The sequence below is a fragment of the Vitis riparia genome, chromosome 7 (genome assembly GCF_004353265.1).
Source record: "Vitis riparia cultivar Riparia Gloire de Montpellier isolate 1030 chromosome 7, EGFV_Vit.rip_1.0, whole genome shotgun sequence".
NCBI classification, from domain to species: domain Eukaryota; kingdom Viridiplantae; phylum Streptophyta; class Magnoliopsida; order Vitales; family Vitaceae; genus Vitis; species Vitis riparia.
The window spans coordinates 25283355-25306292 of NC_048437.1; the positions used below are offsets into that span (position 1 = coordinate 25283355).

The following is a 22938-nucleotide window of genomic DNA, read 5'->3' on the forward strand; positions in this document are numbered from 1 at the left end:
CAAGGAAACCCTTTTAGGATGGAGTGGCTCTTTTGTGGGAAAGAAAAGAAAGGTGGCGTGGCAATTGGGACCGTTATGCTTGTTTTGGGTTATATGGAAGGCTAGAAATTCAATTGCATTTGAGGATTGTGGGCTGTCCATTCAAAGGCTGAAAGTATCTTTTGTGTATTTATTGTGGTCGGAAACCAAATTGTGGATAAAAGATGGTCCTTCGACCTTAATAGAATTTATAGAGTGGGTGTGTATGCGTTAAGGGAGAGGTTTTTTTGTTTTGCCTTGTCCTTTGTTATTTGGGCCCTTTTGTAAGGGGGTAAGTCCCTTCATACTGTAATTCGGTGGGTCGCTTCTTTAGCGCCTCTTTGCAATACAACATATACTTATTGATCAAAAAAAAAAAAAAAATCAAGGACCTATTTCTCAATTTCTAACCAAACAACATCACAAGCTGCAGAGCAACCATGTCTCTGTCCAGTTGACCCTTTTTTTCCTCAATTCCGCTAGGCAAAGCTTGAGATGGCATGGGATTTTCCAACAGAGCTCCATTCCCCTGAAGGGGAGAGACTCCCAAACTTCTTAGTTTGCTAGCAAGAAGTTTCCATCCCCCAACGAGTCCTCTTCCTTCAGGAAAAGCCAAGGTGAATATTTTGTTCTTCGCATCTCTCACAACACAAAACAAGAATCTCCCTGCTCTATTACTATGGATTTCTAGATTCTAGTCTTTATCTCCTTCCGACCAAAACTTCCAGAAAAGAGCTCTCTCCTTTAGACCACAACAAGACTCCACCCCTTCTAGCAGCAAAGACAAGCCTTTCCCTCCGAATTTGATCCATGAAGAGAACTTGGGACCTATTTCACAAATCTTCCCACGTACCTTTCCTTTGAACTCCTCTATGCCAATCTCAAACGTCTTCAACTCAACACCAAACCAACACTTACCCCCAGGAGAAGCTACTGGCATTGTTTTCGTTTACAGGATTATTAGATGGTATAAAGTAGAGGCATTACATGTTGATAGCCACTTAGTAATCTAACAAATAGGCTTCCAGTCAATATGCTTGGTATGATCACATTGGACTATATTGTGAGTAGTATTATTTGCTAAATTTTTGTCACGATACAATTTTGTAGTTCCTTTCCATTGATTCTGAGATGTTCAAGTATTATCTTTAACCTTAGTAACTCACAAATCCTATGTGCCATGGCTTTGAATTCAATTTTTGCACTTGTTCTGGAAAAGAGTGATTATTTCTTACTTCTCCATATCACGAAATTCCCCCTTAAGAATGTATAATATTGTGATGTTGATCTTTTATCAATTAAAGACGTGATCTTGTACTTCTTCTTCTTCCTCTTCTTTTGGGAAGTGGTTGATTAGATGATGTGGATGGGTCAGGTAGAATAATGATGAGTTGATCATGTACTTTCTTCTTCTACTTCTTCCTTTTTTACTTCTTTTGGGAAGCAGTTTAGGAAAGATTTTCACCATTGATTTGTTGATGTGGATGGGTCAAGTAGAATAATGATGAGTTGGTGTATTTATGTAGGAAGAAAAGGAGTCCGTTAATTGTATTCTCCTATAGTATGAAATCACAAATGCCTTGTGGGCCTTGCTAGAATAACGATGAGTTGGTGTTATTTATGTAGGAAGGAAAGGAGTTTGTTAATTGTATTCTCCTATAGTATGAGATCACAAATGCCTTGTGGGCCTTGCTTTTCTCTATTTTTGGCCATAGGAAGGTCTGCAATTTGGCAGCATTTAGCTTTTTCTGGTGCATCTGGAAGGAATGTCAAAAGTGGATTTTTTAATGGATAAAGACATTGGTTGTCTGTCTCAAAGACCATTAAATTATCTAATGATGGCTGATTTTGGCTCTTGTTCTTGTTTGGTCTTTTTAATATACATGGGGGTGGAGATGTGGGAGATGGCATGAGATGGAGCTCAGTCAAGGATGGTAGATTCTTAGTTTAGTCCCAATTTAAGGGTATGATACAAGGGGGTGATGGTATATTGCATGTTGCAGGGGTATGTTGAACCTTACATCTAAAGGAGTATGGGATTCATGTCTACTTTTAGAGTTGCAAAAGATCCTTAACCACTTTAGGAGGGGAAAAAGCCTCTACTTTAATATTGCATGTATACTAGGCATGAAGATGGTGCATGTGTTGTAAAAGATATTTTTCTATTTGCAGAGATAATTGGGTCCTCATGAACTGGTGTTGTATGGGTAAAAGATTAAGAGGAAACCATGTTTTGATCTGTCAAGAGGAAGGTTTTTGAAATTGCATTGGTGTGCCTACCTTGGTATATATGGAGGGGGAGGAATCATAGGAATTTTCTCGGCAATGAGTTTTCGAATCTAAAACTAGGAGTAATGTGCCCTAGATCCTTGTTTGTATTGTTGGTGGATTCATTTTGGGAGGGGAAGAGTGGCCTTTTCAGATTTGGTTTAAAGGGAGAGAAGAAGCAAGGTTGTTTGCTTTATTTTCTGTTTTTGTTTTTCTCTCCTCTTCTCCCCCTTTGTCTCTGTCTTTGTCTCTGTCTCTCTTTTTCTGTTTAGGGGGACTGGTGTATTGCCAAGTAGTTGGGTACTTGGATTATGTACCAATCTTGGGGCTTTTTAATGTAATTTTCCTTTGCCTATAAAAAATATTAAGAAGGATAGTATGACCTTGAAGCTACACAGAGTTGCTGCCTCTCTCTTGTGTAAGAAAGCGGCCTCCTTGTTGCCAAAGGTTTGTTGCTCTACCTCTACTGAAGCCAAAAGTAAATAACAAGAACCAAGATAAGTCTCTCTCAAAAAAAAAAGGGAGGGTCAACGATCATCACACCCATTCTCTTGAAGGCCATTTTTCCTCCTGATCTCTTAATGCCATAGTATATTTCTTAAGAAATCTTCACAAATGGTTCCCTAACAAGGCAATATTTCTAGGTTACCCAAGGTCTATCCCCTTTGGATTGGGGACATCTTACAAACTCCGAACCACCCAAATGCTCTCTTATGCCTTCCCAGTCCACTCCCAAGGGAGTCTTTTGAAATTTCTTTGCCCTCCTAGCTACATGTATTGGGACATTAAATAAGCAAAGGTAATACATTGGATACTAGAAACAAAAGTTTGAATTAAATTGATGACAACAACTCAGAACACTGATCTACCAGTGTTATTATCAACATTTTGTTTGGTGTTTAAAAGCTTGATCCACCCAGATTTTAAGATCCTCAAGCATTTATTGGATTTAACTATTTTAGTGCTCTGGTTTATTTATTATTTCCATTCTATTCTTGAAACAGGTGGTGTACATTAATGGGCGTCCCTTTGTTTTGCGTGATGTTGAGAGGCCCTTCTCCAATCTTGAGTATACAGTATGTTACTAAGATAATACTGGACCTTTACAAATTTATATATCTGTTCACCAATGTCCAAGCATTTTGCCTGTATTCATAATTTTTACTTGACCCATGGAATTTTTATCTTGGTTTCTTGGTACCAAAACATGACATTCCATGTTGCATGCACATGATATGGGACATGGATAAGTACTACACAAACATGCTGAGGCAGCAAATTTTTCTATGAACAGGAGATTGGTATATTCAAATTTTCAAATCCTAAACAAATTCTGGGTGCATCTGCTTGTTATATAATAGTGATGGGGCTAAAAGAGGTGGGCTGGCAAGAAACATGATTATGCTTGGTAGGAGGATCATGACATTATTAGCACTTGCGCTTTAAGCTATTACCAAGAAGGCAGGTATGGATAAATGGCTAGGAAGTTTAGTACACTTGTGGAAAGAGGAAGAATAAAAAGACTACCCAAAACCCTTCAAATGAGAAGAAATTTGTGGTTTAGAATAGAAACACTAGAAAATAGAAATATTAAAAAACATCTGAGCAGGCATTTGATTGACAAGATAAGCAACAATGCAAACAAACATGCTCCAGAACCATGGGATAGCATATGCAAAAAAAGTTAAGTGGTTTATACAATATGATAATCCTTTTTTTCTGCAACACCATTATGATTTTGGTGTACAAGGGCAAAAAAGTTGCAGCAAAGTGTTTGATGAAGTGAAAGAGCATATAATTCACTTAAATAGATTGTAGAGACTTGATCTTTATCACTCTGAGATATGCAAGTTATATAAGTCGCTGTTGACACTGATCTATTGCTAATTGGATTGAACTAGAGAGGATAGGGGGTTGGGGTGGCTGAGTAGTTGTTTTAAAATTTTGGAAGTTGTTAGTTAATTTCATATTACCCGAATAAGCTCTAGCCTCTTCAGATTGTTCAATTTTGCTCTGAGGTTTCAAAATCAATTTTGATGTGATATATACTTTAGATCTAAAATAGCACCAACCCCAAGTATGTAATCATAATCACAAAGAAGAAAAAAAGAAAGTAAAATGGCACAGGCCATACTTGGAAATGTTAAAGATTCAGGTCAAGGACCTCAGTTGGACCCTTTGCACAAATCAAATGCTCTAGAACTTGTGCAATGTGACCTATCAAAAAAAAAAAAAAAAGAGCTTAGTGCAATGTGGTTTTGGTTTGTACTTTGCTTTGAGTTTGTTTTTTAAGAGCTGCAGCTTGTTTCGCTTTCATTGAAGTGTTAGTGCTTTTCCATTTTTATTTTTTAAATCTTGGAGGATTTCTCTTTCTTCTTTATACTCACTAATTTTAATGCAACAAATTAGTTTCTCTAATAAAATATTCCTTAAGACGTTTTTCCCCTTTTTTAATAAGAGACTTGCTTGTATTCTTTCACATAAAAGTAAATATACAGAAGAAAGAAGGATTAGAAACACTTTAAAAAAAAAAAAAAAAAAAAATACATACAAGATAGTAAGAAGAGAAAAGAAAAGTCTTTGTAGTTAGAAAACTGCTTCCCCCTCCATAGGAATAAAGTAACAAAACTTACAATGACATGAGATCCCTAACAAAATCAACTATAGACAAGGATTCTCTCTTAGCCAATCTATCAGCTTCCTGAATAGTTGATTTAGGCTTTGACAAGAAAGAGTAACCAATACTTATTAATGGATGGGATGCCAACATTTTGTTAGTTGGTCACATGGATGTTTTTGAAAGGCCATTGCATAAGTTTTTTAGGACTTCTCCATTCTCACTCGCCTTGTGGTAGGTAATGGGGAGAGAATTTGTTTATAGGAAGACGTGTGGTGGGGTGATCAACCTTTGTCTTCACAATTTTCAGGTCTTGATAGAGTTATCACAATGAAAAATCTCACAATTTCAGTCATCCTTGGTAACTCCTCTCTATTTTCTTGGAACTTTAACTTTTGTCACAATCTCACATATATAGAAATTGAAAACCTTAAAAGACTCATGTCCTTACTTTTGTGCACATATCTCCTTCTACTGCAAATTCAAGAACTTGGTCTTTATCTTCTTTAGGTTCATTCTCAATAAATATTTTTTCTAGGCCTTGTCTAATTTATCAAATGCTTCCCCTTTCTTTCCAACAAAATTTTTATGGAAATCAAAAGCCCTCTTAAAGCTCAAGACATTTGCTTGGTTAGTGGCGCATAAGAAGGTAAATAGCATTGACGTGCTATAGTCGAGAAGACCCTACAAGTCTCCTCATTGGTGTATATTGTGCATGAGAAGTGGAAAATCAATTGACCATCTCTTTCTATATTGCCCACTAACATTGGGGCTTCGGCACAAACTTTTTAGGTTGGTCAATATAGTATGAGTTCCACTTAGGAGAATTTGTGATATGATGACTATTTCATTTAGAGCATGATGACTGTCCTTCCAAAGGCTGAAAGCTTCTTGTATGTATTTATTGTGGTCGGAGACCAAATTGTTTATAAAAGATGGTCCTTTGACCTTAATAGATTTTATTGATTGGGTGGGTTCTCGGTGAGGGAGAAGGATTTTTTGTATTTCTTCTTGTTTGGTTCAGCTGTAAGGGGGTGAGTGTTTCTATATTATAAATCTTTGGGTCGCTATTTTAGCGCCTCTTTGTAATACAATACTTCAATCCCTTAAAATGGGGCTTCCAAAAATTCCTTCATAATCAACATTCAAAGAGAAGTAAGATAACAAATATTTTCCCACAATTTACACTAAACCTCTTTCTCTTCTCAAAAATCCAAATATGCCTTTTTAGCCAAGTAACCTATTAGGTTGCTAGAATAGCCCTATCCCTTCATAGGACTCTGCCTTTGGGCTTCTACAAAAACCTGAAAAAGAAATGAGTACCATATCATAGACACCTTTGGAAGCTACCTAGACTAAATTTATTGTTGAAAAAGTCCCTACTATAGCTCCAAAATAAGGGGAATATGGAAGAAGAGGTCATATGCAAATTTCAACCCCCTAAGCACATAAAAAATGGCCTAGTCTAATAGCTTTATTGTGTGTCCTTAAATAAGTGGATTATTTTTATTTACCTTTCTGTTAGCCATGAACCAAGCAAAGGATCCTTTTTTTTTTTTTTTTTTTTTGGTGAAGTTTTAGAATTCCAAATAAGATTGGCTTAGGGAAAGGTGCAAGGAGAATGTATATCATACTTCAACAACACTTCTCATGTGTAGCCTCATATCCTCTGTGGGAGGCACATACCAAATTAGTGGAAAACAAATCATATTTTTGTGGGAGACCTATAGTTAACCACCACTTTGATACCATGTTGGACATTCAATTTCCCTAAAATCTTAAGTGGTTAGATTCAGGCCACAATGCTTATCATGCTCTAACACCTCGCCTCATGTGTAGTCCCCCATATCTGCCATAGGGGACACAAATCACAATGGCATTAAACAAATTGTACTTTTTTTTATTTTTTTTATGATTACTAATAATTAGATAGATAAATTGATGGGGGGTGGACTTGAACTCAAGACTTTTAGTGAACCATAGCTTTAATACTATGTTGAGAAAAGGCTTAGTAGAAATATTTAAATGAGAACAAATCATTGTAGTTCAGGAATTTTCATTAGGGTAGGAGGAAGACATTTATGAAGAGAACAAAAAGGTTGACAACTTTGAATCTTTGAATCTAAAAGATACCTTAGAATTGGAGTTGGAAGGAGGGAAAATCATTCATGAAAGAGAGATCTTGTTGAGCTTGAAAGGGAGTAAAGACATGAGAAAAGAACACATAAGGGTTTTTTTTTTATCGAAGACATAAGGGTTTATCTCTCCTATATAGATCCTTCCAATGAGAATAGAAGAACCATCATTGATAACAAGACAAATATGACAAGTAACATCAGGAAAAATTTAGGATATTTTTTTCTAAGGGCATCAATGAGAATTCTCTTTTAGTGGTCCCAAAATGAAGCACCCTTGGATTCCCATTAGAAGTTATAAACAAGGAATTTTTACAAGATTACCCAATTAAGACCCTCCCATCTAATCTGGTCTTTAACTCTATCTTATTGGTTTGACCTTAATCCAAGAAGCATGCCATGATCTTTAAAGCCACATTTTATTTTATTTTTGATAGGTAAATAAAGATTGTATTAATAGAAGAAAGTGTATATGATGTATACGAAGCAACCAAAAGTGCGAATACACAAAAACCAACAACTGTGCCCTAGGGAGAGCCAAACCAATCTGTGAAGTCTAACATCGACAAAGAACCATCCCCAATGTAATTCCTAACCCAATCCCATAATAGATACAACATAGAACTTTTAATCATTTGGTTCAAACTTTCACAATTCTCAAAGGCGTTTATTTCCTTCTGAATGGTCCAAAATAGGCATAGCAGTGCAACCTTCCAAATCTTTTTTCTTTTCTTGCCAACAAAGAGCCACGACAACTCAAGAGCAACCTGCTCACTAAAGAGTGCATCACTCATTGTACATCAAATAAAAGGAAAAATCAATTGCCACAAAATGTGTGCTTTTTGAACAATGAAGGGGGATTTGATCACTTGTTCCCTCTTCTACCTTGCACAAAATGTCTACTTTTCTCTTTTTGTACTTTCTTATATTTGATTACTTGTAGTCTTGTTTCTCTTTGTTGGGAGGATTCCTCATCCTTCTATTTGTACCTTCTTTTTATCAATATATTCCTTTGTCGTTTCCTATCAAAAAAAAAAAAAAAAAAAAAAAAAAATATCACGTGAATCACGTACTCCTCAAGAGCAACAATTTGTTACACTCCTAGTAGCAACATTCATTACACTTCTAACACCTCGATTAATCAAGGTCGTTTTTACTTGATTGAAGATGTGTTTTCTATCTTCAATATTTGAAGAATTCCTTTCTTAGTAATTTGTTTACTTGGGTAAAGATGTAAAAGGAGATAGATTCTATGTCTTTATTCGATTTTGTAGAGTGGTTGGGCTTTTGTTATGAGACAATGTTGTTTTTTTGTGTTCTTTCTTGTTAGTTGTGCTTTTAGGTGCTATTTGTATACATCTCGCGTACCTTGGTGCATCCTTTTTAAATAAGGTGGAGCCTAATCAATGACAATGGAACATTCTTTTAGAGTGAAAAAAATAGTGTTTTCATGTCTAGAAAAAGGCAATTTGAGAAATTGAAATTCTTACTTGATTTAAGAATGAATATTTTTTTTCAATGGCTTAGCCTAAGGATGCCCACTAGAAGTTTGCTAGGATTGCCTTAAAAAAAAAATTTAATATATAAATATTCTATTTTCATTCAATATTAGTGGGAAATGATATAAAAATTCGTTTTTAGGAAGATATTTGGTTGGGTGATTGTCTCCTCAAGTTTCAATTTCCAAATCTTTTCAGAGTTGTAAGGACTAGAAATATGCTTGTTACCTTAGTTGTAGATAGACCCTCTTTTAGTCCATCTTGAAATTTCAAATTTTGTCGAAACCTTTCTGATCTAGAGATTAAGGAATTAACATGCCTTTTTTCACTCTTGCTTCATCTATATATATCATCCATCTTCTTTAGATGAAAGAAATTGATCATTGACTCCCTTAGTATGTTTGTATGTGAGCTCCTTCTATGAAGCTCTCTCTGTTTTTCCTCATTCTCCTGTTATTACTTCTTTTGCTCCTGCTAAGTTAATTTGGAACTCAGAAGCTCCACTAAAGATTAAGGCTTTTGCTTAGCTCGTCAGTAACATGACTTATAAAATGTTTTAGTTGCAACATCAATCTATATCATTGTTAGATTGAGTTTATTGTTTTTTTTTTCAAGAATTAATTGGTTAAAAGGGATGAAATGATCCTCGTCTTTGTGAAACTAACGCTTCCCATGTTTTTATTTGAAAAGTAACATTTTTTTGACATAAATGCCCTTTGCCATTTCAAGTATTTTACATGTAGTTTTAAAAGAAAGGGTTATTTTTGCAAGAAAAAAGTAAGGACATTTTTGTTAAAATGAGGCCAAAAAAGGATGGAGGGTTAATTTTTCAAATTTGGGTTTTCAATGACCTTTTTAATCAAATAACCCTTTTTTCAATGAGGGTGTTGTCTTGCTATTTAGTGTCCTTTCATTAAGTTATATTTTTGTTTGTTTGTTTTGGCATAAATGATTTATTCTAAGATGAACAACCAATCCAAAGTTGTCTTAAGCTGATATGGATTCTGTGGAGGGACAAAAATATTAGGATTTTGGAGGACAAGTGGAGGACTTCAAAGAAAATATGGGATCATATTCATTTCTATTCATCTTTTTGAGCCTCTTATACCTCGATGTTTAAGGGCATCCCTCTGAGTGTTGTTTGGCTTGATTGACATTCAGTGTGTATGTCATAAAGAGTGAAATTTGAACCCATGCTGCAACCCCAAGTGGAGGTGGCTCAGATAGAAGGGAATGACTTCTTTGTCAAGGTGTTTTGCGAGCATAAGGCGGGCGGGTTTGTGAGGCTGATGGAGGCTCGGAGCTCTGAGCTCGTTCCTTGTATGTCATTCTGTCTTTGCTCATTTATCTTTGTTTAGAGGATATAGATACATCTTGTTCCTAGTATGAGGTGAGTTCAAGGGTGCTCTAAAGGGAATGAGGTGTCCGAAAGCATGTGTTGGTTTGCGATTGAATCAAAATCCTTTGAGATTTCGATTGATCAAGTAGGAGGGAGGCTAGTGGGTACGATCACGGAGAGAGGAAGAGGCTTTGTGGAGTGGATTAAATTTGGCGCTAAAAGTTTGTCCCAGTTACTGGAAAGGGTAGAGGAATTTTGCAACAATGCTGATAGGAAGAAGGACTCCAAGACGTGGTTAGAAGGAGGAAGAAGTTTCTGTTTGGCACTAAGGAGGAATACAGTAGGATGCTTTTTACTTTGCTCGGTCCACTCTACGGAAGGAAGAAGGTTTTCCCTTGTGTTTCCTGAAGGAAGTGGGATGGTGGGAGGTTGGGTCTTGCTGGCCAATAAACTCAGAAGTCTTAGGATTGTGCCCCCTACTGTTAGTCCTGAAGTTCTTGAAATGGTCGTCTTCTCTCAAGGTTTGACTAATAGTACTGTTAGAGGTTTGTCGTATGCTGAAGCAGCTAAGCTTGGTCGTAGGGGAATAGAAGAGAAAGTGTGGCTCCAAATTGGGGGGATAAATTCCTTCAGCAAACTACAGGATTTAAGACACTGTCTTGTGGGGAAATGAGGAGAAGGGGAGCCCAATTCACTGTCTTCCCTAAGAATCTGGGCTAAGGCTTTTTGGAGATTGAAAGGGGAGATTCACCTTGCTTTTCTTGGAGAGTCTCTCATTATTTTCGAGTTTGAACTCTGTTCGGAGGCGGAGTGGATTCTCTCAGAAGGACCTTGTTTTTACAAGAGGAAAAGGCTTTGGCTAGATAAATGGGTCCCTAAGGCTGGCTGTGTTAGAGAAGGTGTGGAGGTGGGAGAAGTGTGGGTAAGACTGTTAGGCCTTCCCCTCTTTCTCTAGGACAATGATTTTTTCAAATAGTTTGGCGATGCTTGTGGGAGTTTTGTAGCGGTTGATAAAGACACTGCTAGGTCTCGGAATTTAAATTGGCGAGGATTTTGGTGAGAATAAATGGTGAAAGCACTCCTAGTAGCCTGCAGGTTGTGGTGCAAGAGCGTTGTTTTTCCATTCCTCTATGGTGGGAGTTGTCCCCTCGGGTATCAGGAGTGGAACCATGGAGAGGTGGCCATAAGCTGAAGGTTGGGGATGACTTGGAGTGTGATTCACGCGCGAGGGCGAGAGTGGAGTTGGCCACTTTCTCAAAGGAAAAAGGTATAGATTGCTTGTCGCAGTTGGAGCAGAGGAGGGGAGCTGGTGATGTGATGCAACCTAGGTCTTCTGTTTCTGCACCGCAGAGGGATGACTCTGAGTCACTGATTGAAGAGACAGAGTTGGGCCTTTCCTCGGGTGGTGAAAAGGCCCAACAGCGAGGGGTTGGTCTAAGTGTGAAGGAGAGGTCTTTAGGGGCCTTTGTCCAAAAGAAGAATTTGGGCCAAGTCATTGGGATGGGCCCACGTCCAAAGTCAAGGTTTGAGCTGGGTTGCTTGACTAAAGCCCAAGGGGCCTTAGTGGGCTCTGAGGGCTCGTTTAGGAGGTTAGAAGGATCGGCCCAAACCCTTTCCTCTGTTGAAAGGGTGTCTGTGGTCTCGCAGGGAATGATCTTGGATGAGGGCACACCTCACGAGCCCCAGCTTTCTGTGGAAGATGTCAAGCTTGTTCTTAAGCAGCGAAATCCTCAGGTTTTTGACGCTTTGAGTTTAGACGTCACGAATGACGCGTTGTTGGAGAAGACTGCTCGCTTTACAGGTCAGATTCCCTTAGTCCTTTCTCTCGGGGGTTTCGGGTTATTCTTTTCTACTCCTTCTCCTTCTTCTTTGCCCTCCGACGCAAAAGTATTGGGTCCATTGGTCTATTGGGAGGACTCGAGAAGCTTTTCGATGGATGGGGATGCTTTGGAGCCAGGGCCTTTGCGTATTGTCCAATTAGATGGCTCGGAGGTCCAGTGGCCTTCCCACCTTGGGTGTCTCGAAGACAACGAAAGCAAGGAAGGTGCAACCGAAGGCACTTTCTCAGACGAGACTTTTGGAAGATTGCTTTCATTCAGTAGACTCATGGGGTTGCCGGTGGATGGCTTCGAAAATGAAATCTTGACTATGTTTCGAAGTTTAGAGTGTAGAAAAAGGGGCAAGATTTATGTGCAAGGAGGAAAAAAGAATTCTTTGCTTAGATCTAGAGTCGAGAGAGAGCTACGAAAGTTAGAGTGTTCCATTAAGTATGGGTCCCTCTCGGATTCAGGAAAAAGGAATAGGAAATTTGTTGGGGAATGTTCAAGAAGTGTTGATGTTAATTAGAATTCTCTCATGGAATGTCAGGGGAATAAATGATAAGGACAAAAGAAAGGTAGTAAAGGCCTTCTTAAGGATACAAAGGGTAGACCTAGTTTGTTTGCATGAAACAAAATGCAAACTCATGTCGGATTTGGTAGTGAAAAGTTTGGGTTTTGGTAGATTCGTGAATTGGGGAAGTGTGCACTCCAGAGGGCAAGCAAGGGGCATCTTAGTTTTCTGGGATTGTAGAGTGTTGGAACTTCTTGAGATGGAAACATGGCAGTATTCCATATCATGTCGATTCAAAAATTGCGATGACAATTTCATTTGGATTTTTACTGATGTTTATGGGCCAGTCCATTATTCTGAGAGAGAATTCCTTTGGTTTGAACTTGGGGGTATTAAGAGTTTGTGGAGTGATCCTTGGTGTGTTGGTGGTGATTTCAATGTGATTAGGCTACCCAGCGAAATAAGAAATTGCCTGAATTTGTCTTCGGCAATGAGGCGTTTTTCAGAGGTAATTGATGAATTGCAGTTGAGGGATCTACCTTTGGTTGGGGGTTCTTACACTTGGTGTGGAGGTTTAAATAACAGATCAGCTTCTAGACTCGATCGTTTTTGGTCTCAGAGGACTGGGAGAGTCACTTTTCCAACCTTTCTCAAAGCTTGTTGCCGAAATCCATTTCTGATCAGGCTCCTATTTTGTTGGATGGAGGAGGAATTAGAGGCAGAAAAACCCCTTTTCGCTTCGAAAATATGTGGTTGAAAGTGGAGGGCTTCAAAGACTTCGTTAGGAAGTGGTGGTCTTGCTATAATTTCAGCGGATCCTACAGTCACATTCTTGCTTGCAAGCTAAAGGCTTTGAAGCAGGATCTGAAAGTGTGGAATAGAGAGGTGTTTGGTAATGTCTCTTTGAATAAAAACGCTGCTCTTAGTCAGATTGGTTTCTGGGACGCCAAGGAAAGCTCTCTTTAGAGGATAGTGAGGCCAGAAGAAGGGCAGTGGAGGAGTTCAGCAAGTGGGCAGTCTTGGAAGAGATCTCTTGGAGGCAAAAGTCAAGAGAATTGTGGTTGAAAGAAGGTGATAAAAATTCAAAGTTTTTTCACAAGATGACTAATGCTCGAAGAAGAAAGAATTTTCTTTCTTCTATTACAGTGGATGGTAGGAAGTTGACTGAGGATACTGAGATAAAGGAGGGGGTGGTTAATGCGTTTCAGAATATTTTGTCAGAAAAAGGGGACTGGAGACCAAGTATTTCAGGGTTGTCTTTCTCTTCCTTGGATAGTGTCCAGGCGGGGCTTCTTGAGGATGTCTTTTCTGTGGAAGAGGTCCAGGCTGCAGTCTTTGGTTTGAATGGGGATAAAGCCCCTAGACCGGATGGGTTTACTTTGGCTTTTTGGCAATTTTGCTGGGACATAGTCAAGCACGAAGTAATGGGCTTTTTTGTTGAATTTCACAGTTCTGGCTGTTTTGAGAGAAGCTTAAACTCCACTTTTATTGTTCTCATTCCTAAGAAATGGGGTACAGATTATTTGAAGGATTTTCGTCCTATAAGCCTAGTGGGGAGTCTTTACAAGATTCTAGCTAAAGTTTTGGCTAATAGATTGAAAAGAGTGGTGGGAAATGTCATTTCGAACTCCTAACATGCCTTTGTGGAAGGTAGACAAATTTTGGATGCTGTCCTTATAGAAAATGAGGCCTTAATTCAAGACTAAAAAGTGCAAAGGGTGGAATTATTTGCAAGGTGGATATTGAAAAAGCGTACGATTATGTGAATTGGGGCTTTTTATTAGCAATCTTGGATAAGATGGGGTTTGGGTGAATTGGATGAGGTGGTGTATTTCTTCACTCCGTTTCTCAATTTTGCTTAATGGTTCTCCTGTAGGCTTTTTCCAAAGTTCTAGAGGCCTAAGACAGGGTGATCCTCTTTCTTCTTTCCTTTTCATTTTCGCAATGGAGGCGTTATCTTCTATATTGAAGAGGGCTTTACAAGGAGGCTATCTTGAGGGTTTCATGGCTGGTGGGAGAGGAGGTGAGGGTGTGGTTGTTTCTCATATTTTATTTGCTGATGACACACTAGTTTTTTGTGATGAGCAAGGAGCATGTGGAGGTCTTAAGTTGGGCTTTTATGTGGTTTGAAGCAATTTATGGGCTAAAAATCAATCTCCACAAAAGCAAACTGATTCCAGTGGGGGTGGTTCCTAATTTTGAGGACTTGGCTAGGGTATTGGGCCGTAAAGTGGGTTTTCTTCCTTTTTGTTATTTAGGGCTGCCTTTGGGAGCTGCTTTCAAATCATCTCGGGTTTGGGATGTAGTGGAGGAGAGATTTCAAAAGCGGCTTGCTTTGTGGAAGAGACAGTATTTGTCCAAAGGAGGAAGGTTGACTTTGGTAAAGAGCACTTTCTCTAGCCTTCCAATTTACTTTATGTCCTTATTTATCATTCCTCGCAAGATGAGCCTAAGGTTGGAAAAGATTCAAAGAGATTTCCTTTGTGGGGGAGGAGTTTCTCAAAGTAAGCCGCATTTGGTAAATTGGTCCATTGTTTGCATGGAGAAAAAGGATGGGGGCTTAGGTATCAGAAATCTTTCTAGGTTGAATAAGGCTCTTCTTGGAAAATGGTGTTGGAGATTTGCTTCGAAACAAGATTCTTTATGGAAACAAGTGATTGTAAGGAAATTTGGGGAGGAAGATGGTGGTTGGAGCTCCGACGATTCAAGGGAGAGTCATGGAGTGGGGCTTTGGAAAACGATTAGGAAAGGGTGGTTGGAGTTCAGCAAAAGGGCGGCTTTTAAGGTGGGGGATGGTAGAAGAGTGCGTTTTTGGAAGGATAGATGGTGTGGAGAAGATTCTTTGGATGAGGCTTTTCCAAGGTTGTACTATCTTGCCTCCTCCAAGGATGCTTGGGTAGCTCAGTTATGGGATCAGTCCAGGAATTTGGGTTGTTGGAACCCTGTTTTCACAAGACTCAACAATGATTGGGAGATGGAAGAGGTGAAAACTTTTTTCAGTAGGTTACATGGCCATGCGCTTAGAAGGGGGATTGAGGATGTCATGTCTTGGAGGGTTTCAAAGAAAGATATTTTCACAGTTAAGTCTTTCTTTTCTTCCTAGCTCCTTGCATTGGTAGAGAGTTCCCTTCAAGCTTAGTTTGGAATCCTTGGGTTCCAAAGAGAGTCAGTTTTTTTGCTTGGGAGGCTCTCTGGGGAAGAATTCTAACTATGGATCAACTAAAAAGGAGGGGTTGGGCCTTACCAAGTAGGTGCTATTTGTGTAAAGCGGATGAAGAATCAGCTAATCATGTGCTTATTCATTGTCCCAAGGTAACTATGATTTGACACCTTATTTTTGCTCTTTTTGGTGTTCATTGGGTTTTGCCCAATTCTATCAAGGAAACCATTCTTGGTTGGAACGACACCTTTGTTGGGAAGAAAAGAAAAAAGACGTGGAATGCAGCCCATTTATGCTTATTTTGGACTTTATGGAAGGAAAGAAATAGAAGAATCTTTGAAGATTTTAAATTAGCGGATCAAACTATTTTACGGTCTTTTTTGTACATGTTCTCGGATTGGGTCAGGGGTGCATGTAAATTGTGTTTCATGGTCCATTTTCGATTTCATTGATTGGTTGGGTTGTAAGTAAGGGTTTTTTTTGTTTTTTCTTTCCCTTTGGCCTAGTTGCCTTGTATACTCCGTGTATACTGTCAGGTGTACTTCAGGCTTTTTTTATACAATTGCTTTTACTTATAAAAAAAAAAAGGTTGGTATAGTGAGGAAAGGAGATTTGTATCAAGTTCTTTTTGAATGTGATTTTGTTAATCCTTGTTGGAAGAATTGGGATTGGGTTGATTACCGTGTAACATAATTTCCATAATTAGGTGTTGTATAGTTATACTATATTATGTAGGTTCTAAAATTTTGCTAGGATTTATTTGTTTCCTTGTTGGATTTGTTGTTTCCTTGTTTAGATTCTGGAGTCAAAAGTTTTGTTCAATATATAGCCTTGTATCAAGACCTTAGAGTGAATGAGAAAAGGATTATTTTGTCTCTTGTTTCTCTCTAACTACAGCAATCCTCATGGTTGTATAGATGTATAAAACCTCACTCAAATGAGAGGTTTTATATTGAATGTTCTCAAGTGGTTTTATATCGAGTTACATGTTATATTAGTATATTGAAGAAGGCAATTCTTCCATTTTTTGATCAGCTTTTGTAGACCTGGGGAGGATTCTTCATCATTCTCATGTACTTGATTTATCCACTAATACATTTTTGTTTTTAATAAACAAAAAGAAGAAAATCCAAAGTGCATGTTGCTTCTATCAAAATTAAGCTTGAATTGATTTCAGCATTAGATGGGAGAAAACTGTCAAAATTAAGCTTGAATTGATTCCCAGCATATGATCCTATACCTGCCCTATGAATTTCCATTGTCAATTCATAATCAATTATCTCATAGATCTCCTTCCAATCCCAAAAAATGATACAATGAAAGAGCTTCCAAAACAGCTTTTGTTTTGCTTCAAGGTATACTGCAGGTCACACTTTTGATTATTACAGTGCTTGCCTTTGCAACTAGGGCAATGATCGTTGAATGGTTGTTGGGTCTTTTGGCTATGTTAATAAAGGAAATACCCTTGAATTCTCCCCAAGGCAATTCTAGCAATGGTTTTAACTCCTGGTTGGGGTTTGATTTCAATCACCTTACAAGTGTATATAAGTAATTGACATTTAAGGAAGTTTATGGAAATCTACAACTTAAATATCTAGTTGAGTGGCACAAGGTTTTAAACTTTGACTTTGGATTATGATTTTGTCACTCCAAAAGTTGAGTTCATGCATGGATGTTTGTGGAGGTTTAAAACCAAGATGTCTTATTTTCCAGCAGTACATTGGCGTCAGTTTCATCCTTTCATTTGCAATGTTTCAATATATGTTTCTTCACAAGGTTTTTTCATCAAATGGCTAATGCTCATAGAAGAAAGAATCAGATGAATAGAGTCAAAGTGAATGGGAGATGGTACAATGAGGAAAGGGAGATCAAAGAGGAGGTTTGCAGGGTGTACCAGGGGCTGCTGGCAGAGGAGAGAGGGGGGGGGGGGGGGGGGGGGGGGGGGGGGGTGGTGGAAGCTGGAAGAGGGGGATGTGGAGGGGCTAGAGAAGCCTTTCATGGAGGAGGAGGTTTTTAGGGCACTGTCAGGTTGTTGCGGCGAGAAAGCGCCAGGCCTTGACGGTTTTTCAATGGCTTTTTGGCAATTTTCGTGGGAATTTGTTAAAGAGGAGGTAATGAACTTTTTCAGGCAGTTCCATGAGACTAGGAGCTTTGTAAGAAGTTTGAATGCAACCTTCCTAGTGCTGATTCCTAAGAAAAGGAGGGGGGGGGGGGGGGGGGGGGGGGGGGGGGGGCAGAGGACTTGAAGGATTTTAGGCCAATTAGGGTTGTATAAGTGGCTAGCTAAGGTGTTGGCTAATAGAATGAAGGGCGTTTTAGCTAAGGTCATCTCAACGTCCCAAAATGCTTTTGTGGAGGGACGGCAGATCATGGACGCAGTGCTGGTTGCTAATGAAGCAATTGACTCCATTGTGAAAAGCAATAGAGGGGCGATTCTCTGTAAATTAGACATTGAGAAAGCCTATGATCATGTGGACTGAGATTTTCTTTTAGCGGTGATGGAGAAGATGGGGTTTGGGGAAAGATGGTGTAGGTGGATAAAGTGGTGTTTATCCACTGTTAGGTATTCAGTTATGGTGAATGGAAGCCCTACGGGTTTTTTCCAAAGCTCAAGGGGGTTAAGGCAAGGAGACCCCCTGTCGCCTTACTTATTTGTAGTGGTGATGGAGGCCTTTAGTGGTTTGATAAAGAGAGCAGTGGCTGGGGGTTTCTTGTTGCCTTGTTTGATTCGGGGAAGAAGAGGCGAAGGGGTCCAGATATCACATTTGTTGTTTGCTGATGATACGCTAATATTTTGTGAAGCAAAGGAGGATCAGTTGTTGTATTTGGGCTGGTTGTTAATGTGGTTTGAGGCAATTTCAGGGTTAAGAGCAAATCTGGAGAAAAGTGAGCTGATTCCAGTTGGCAGAGTCAAGAATGTGGATGAGTTGGCTGATGAGTTCGGTTACAAGGTGGGAAAACTACCTTCCACTTACCTAGGAATGTCGTTAGGTGCTCCGTTTAAATGTGTTGCAGCGTGGGATGGAATAGAAGAAAGATTCAGAAAGAAATTGACTATGTGGAAACTTCAGTACATTTCAAAAGGGGGGAGGATTACTTTAGTGCGCAGTACTTTGTCAAATTTGCCGATTTATTTTATGCCTATTTTCCAGATGCCTAGAGTGGTTAGAATCAGATTAGAGAAGATTCAAAGGGACTTTTTGTGGGGTGGCGGGGCTCTTGAGCAAAAACCACACTTAGTAAAATGGTCAATTGTGTGTTTAGACAAAAGAAGCGGAGGGTTGGGGGTTAAGAGTCTTGGGGCTTTCAATAGGGCTCTCCTTGGCAAATGAGTTTGGCGCTTTGCAAATGAAAGAAAGGCACTTTGGAACCAAGTGATTAGAGGGAAATACGGGGAGGAAAGAGGAGGGTGGATATCTTGTGAGACTAGGGAGGCCGACGGAGTTGGGTTGTGGAAGGCAATAAGTAAAATGGGACATCTAGTAACCCCTTCTTTTGGCTTTGTGGTGGGTGATGGTGAGAAGGTGAAGTTTTGGAAAGACAAATGGTGTGAAACCATCCCTTTGTGCGAGACTTTTCCTTCTTTATTTGCTTTAACTTCGAACAAAGAGGCTTGGGTAAATGAAGTGTAGACAGTCGAGGGGGAAAGGGGGGGAAGTTGGAACCCTTGTTTCAATAGACCTTTCAACGATTGGGAGTTGGAAGAAGTGGAAAGGCTATTTTGTTGCTTGGAGGGGAAGAAGGTTAGGGTGGATGAGGAGGATAGGGTGAAGTGGATGGAATCAAAGAATGGGGATTTCTCGGTGAAATCTTTGTATAGGACCATGCAGCCGGGGTCTCTTTTGCTTTTTTCCCTTCAAAGATTATATGGAATTCTTGTGTGCAGCCCAAATTGAGCTTTTTTGCGTGGGAGGCTTCTTGGGGGAGAGTTCTAACCTTGGATCGCTTGCAAAAGAGAGGTTGGGTTATGACAAATAGATGTTTTTTATGCCATAAGTGTGAGGAGTCAATTGACCACCTTCTTATTCATTGTGAAAAAACAAGAGAAGTATGGATGGTGTTCCTTTCCTTTTTTGGAGTTTCGTGGGTTTTTCCTCTTTCGGTCAAGAAAACCCTTTTAGGATGGAGGGGCTCTTTTGTGGGAAAGAAAAGGAAGGGGGCGTGGCAATTGGGACCGTTATGCTTGTTTTGGGTTATATGGAAGGCTAGAAATTCAATTGCATTTGAGGATTGCGGGCTGTCCATTCAAAGGCTGAAAGTATCTTTTGTGTATTTATTGTGGTCGAAAACCAAATTGTGGATAAAAGATGGTCCTTCAACCTTAATAGAATTTATAGAGTGGGTGTCTATGCGTTAAGGGAGAGGATTTTTTTGTTTTGCCTTGTCCTTTGTTGTATGGGCCCTTTTGTAAGGGGGTAAGTCCCTTTATACTGTAATTCAGTGGGTCGCTACTTTAGCGCCTCTTTGCAATACAATCATATACTTATTGATCAAAAAAAAAAAAAGTTTCAATATATGTTTCTTAAAGATAGTTAACAACAGAGATACTGCAAAGTGCATGCCATCCCTCCACACAACCATGCAACTCACAAAACACATACATATTTATCTGCTGGTTTCAATTTTTTATGACTTTTCTTATTAAATTAGGGAATCAACAGGGCTAGGGTTGAACAAATGGAAGCTCGGTTAAAAGAAGATATCTTGATGGAAGCTGCAAGGTATTTTTGGTTGCCCTCTTTTTATCTTCAGAGGCTAGAAAAATATTGGATATTTGTCATTCTTACTCTGCATGATAGCAAGCTTTATTTGCACACTTGATAAAGCAGATATGGATATAAGATCCTTGTCACTGATGAACTGCCAGATGGTCAGATGGTGGATCAATGGGAACCAGTGTCACGTGATTCTGTGAAGACACCGCTAGAGGTATGCCTGTTCACATTCATTTCAGTTACTTGCAATATAGAAATATAATAATTGTCCAAAATTTGTTTTGGTCTAGGTGTATGAGGAACTGCAAGTAGAAGGCTACCTTGTTGACTATGAACGTGTTCCTGTAACTGATGAAAAATCACCCAAGGAGCTAGATTTTGATATTTTGGTGGGTTTTCATGTTTTAAATTTTGGATTGTACCTTTTTCAGCACTTTATGGTATGTATCTGCGTGAGAACCAGGAAATATTCTGTTTCACCCACATTATTTTCTAGTACATTTGATATTTCATAATATACACAAAATTCCTTTGTATTAAATGTGGTTATGCATATCGCATGCTCTGTTTTCTATTGCCTTGTCGGAATGTTTGTAAAGGATTATGATGTGGTTTTTCTTTTTAATTGTTCTTTATTGTTGTTGTTTCTGTTATTGTTATCATTGTTATTAATTTTTATTATTTCTATAGCTGTTGTTGTTACATGATGCATGTCCATGTTTATATTAAAGCAAGCATTTGGGAACGATGTAATCCATTTTTTTCCTCATGATAAATATATCTATGTCTATCCCATAAAAAATAAGGCCCATTTGGCAATGTTTTTGAAAACAGTTTGCAAAAAATAGTTTTTGAGGATGGTTTTTGAAAATAGTTCTCAATTGTTTTTCAGGAATAAAATTCTATTTGAGAACCTAAATATGAAAACAATTTTCTTGGCTTATTCTCCATAAAGGTACTGCACACTTCTGGACAATGCAAAAGTTCCTATAATATCTTCCATATATATATATATATTGATGAGAAACAACATTATAGTATATTAAAGTAAGTAAAAATAAGTACAATAGAAGGATGAGAGATCCTCCAAAAACTACACAAAAAGAAAATAGGAACCTCCAAAGTTCAAGTAAATCTATACAACTATGAGGTTCCACAAACCATATCCCATGTAGGAATATACAAAAATAATATATCCTTGCTAGCCCATACCCTTGGAACTACACACTAACATCCAATCAAGTTGGATTAAATTAAGGGGAACACCCATAAAAGTTGTGGTGCAAGAGGCTTAAAAAGAGGTGTTGAGAGAGAGAAAGAAGAAAGACCTTAATTCTCATTAATGTAATTAATCTACTTACAATTGAGAAATATATATATATATACAAGGCTAGGAGTCCTAACTACCATACATGTATCCTATATTAACAAGGAAAGGTTATATACTATAAATACATTATATTCAACACTCCCCCTCAAGCTGGAGCATATACGTCATATGCACCAAGCTTGTTACAAATATATTTAATCCTAGGACCTCTGAGAGATTTAGTGAAGATGTCAGCTAGTTGATCATTTGAATTAACAAAACTTGTAGCAACACATCCTGATGCGATCTTCTCTCTAATGAAATGACAGTCAACTTCAATATGTTTGGTCCTTTCATGAAAGACTGGATTGGATGCAATATGTAATGCGGCCTGGTTATCACATATGAGTTTCATCTGTTCATCCTTTCCAAATCCCTTTCCAAATCTCAACTCTAGAAGAAGATGTCTCAACCATATGAGTTCACATGTTGCCAAAGCCATAGCTCGATACTCGGCTTCAGCGCTAGATCTGGCCACTACATCTTGTTTCTTACTCTTCCAAGATATTAGATTACCTCCAATAAAAACACAGTACCCTGAAGTGGAACGTCTATCTGTGGGTGAGCCAGCCCAATCTGCATCTGTGTAACCAACAACCTGAGTATGACCTCTGTTCTCGTACAACACACCTTGGCCTGGTGTACTTTTGATATATCGAAGAATGCGGATTACAGCATCCCAATGGCTATCACATGGTGACTGTAGGAATTGACTAACAACACTCACAGGAAAAGAAATGTCTGGACGAGTAATGGTGAGATAGTTCAATTTACCTACGAGCCGTCGATATCTCCCGGGGTCTCCTAAAGGCTCCCCCTGTCCTGGTACAAGTTTGACATTCGGATCCATAGGTGTGTCTACCGGTTTACAGTCTAACATACCAGTTTCTTCCAGGATGTCTAAAGCATACTTCCTTTGGGAAAGGACCACAGCAGAACTGGATTGAGCTATCTCAATTCCCAAGAAATACTTGAGTTTCCCCAAGTCTTTGGTCTGAAAGTGGGTAAAAAGGTGTTGCTTTAGTTTCTGAATACCATCCTGATCACTGCCTGTAATGACGATGTCGTCCACATAAACAACCAGATAAATACACTGCCCCAAAGAGTTATGATGATAGAAAACTGAATGGTCTGCTGTACTGCGAAGCATGCCAAACTCTTGACAACAGAACTAAAACGGCTAAACCATGCTCGAGGAGATTGTTTCAAGCCATATAGAGAACGGCGTAACCTGCATACTAAACCAGACTCCCCCTGAGCAACAAAACCAGGAGGTTGCTCCATATAAACTTCCTCGGCAAGATCACCATGAAGGAAGGCATTTTTAATATCCAATTGATAAAGAGGCCAAGAACACATGGCAGCCATGGAGAGAAGCAGACGGACAGAAGCAATCTTGGCAACCGGAGAGAATGTGTCACCATAATCAGAACCATAAACCTGAGTATAGCCTTTAGCAACTAAGCGGGCCTTAAGGCGATCAACCT

At 38.9% G+C, this 22938-nt stretch overlaps 1 protein-coding gene across 1 annotated transcript in view; it reads left to right on the forward strand.

Annotated features, from left to right (window-relative positions):
• The window catches only part of LOC117918768 (paladin), a 98492-nt gene that overhangs the window by 12659 nt on the left and 62895 nt on the right, over nucleotides 1-22938 (forward strand). The window contains exons 3-6 of the mRNA XM_034835653.1: nucleotides 3291-3362; nucleotides 20018-20088; nucleotides 20197-20296; nucleotides 20373-20471. Of these exons, the coding sequence (XP_034691544.1) occupies nucleotides 3291-3362; nucleotides 20018-20088; nucleotides 20197-20296; nucleotides 20373-20471 (342 nt within the window). The remainder of the gene's footprint in view (nucleotides 1-3290; nucleotides 3363-20017; nucleotides 20089-20196; nucleotides 20297-20372; nucleotides 20472-22938) is intronic.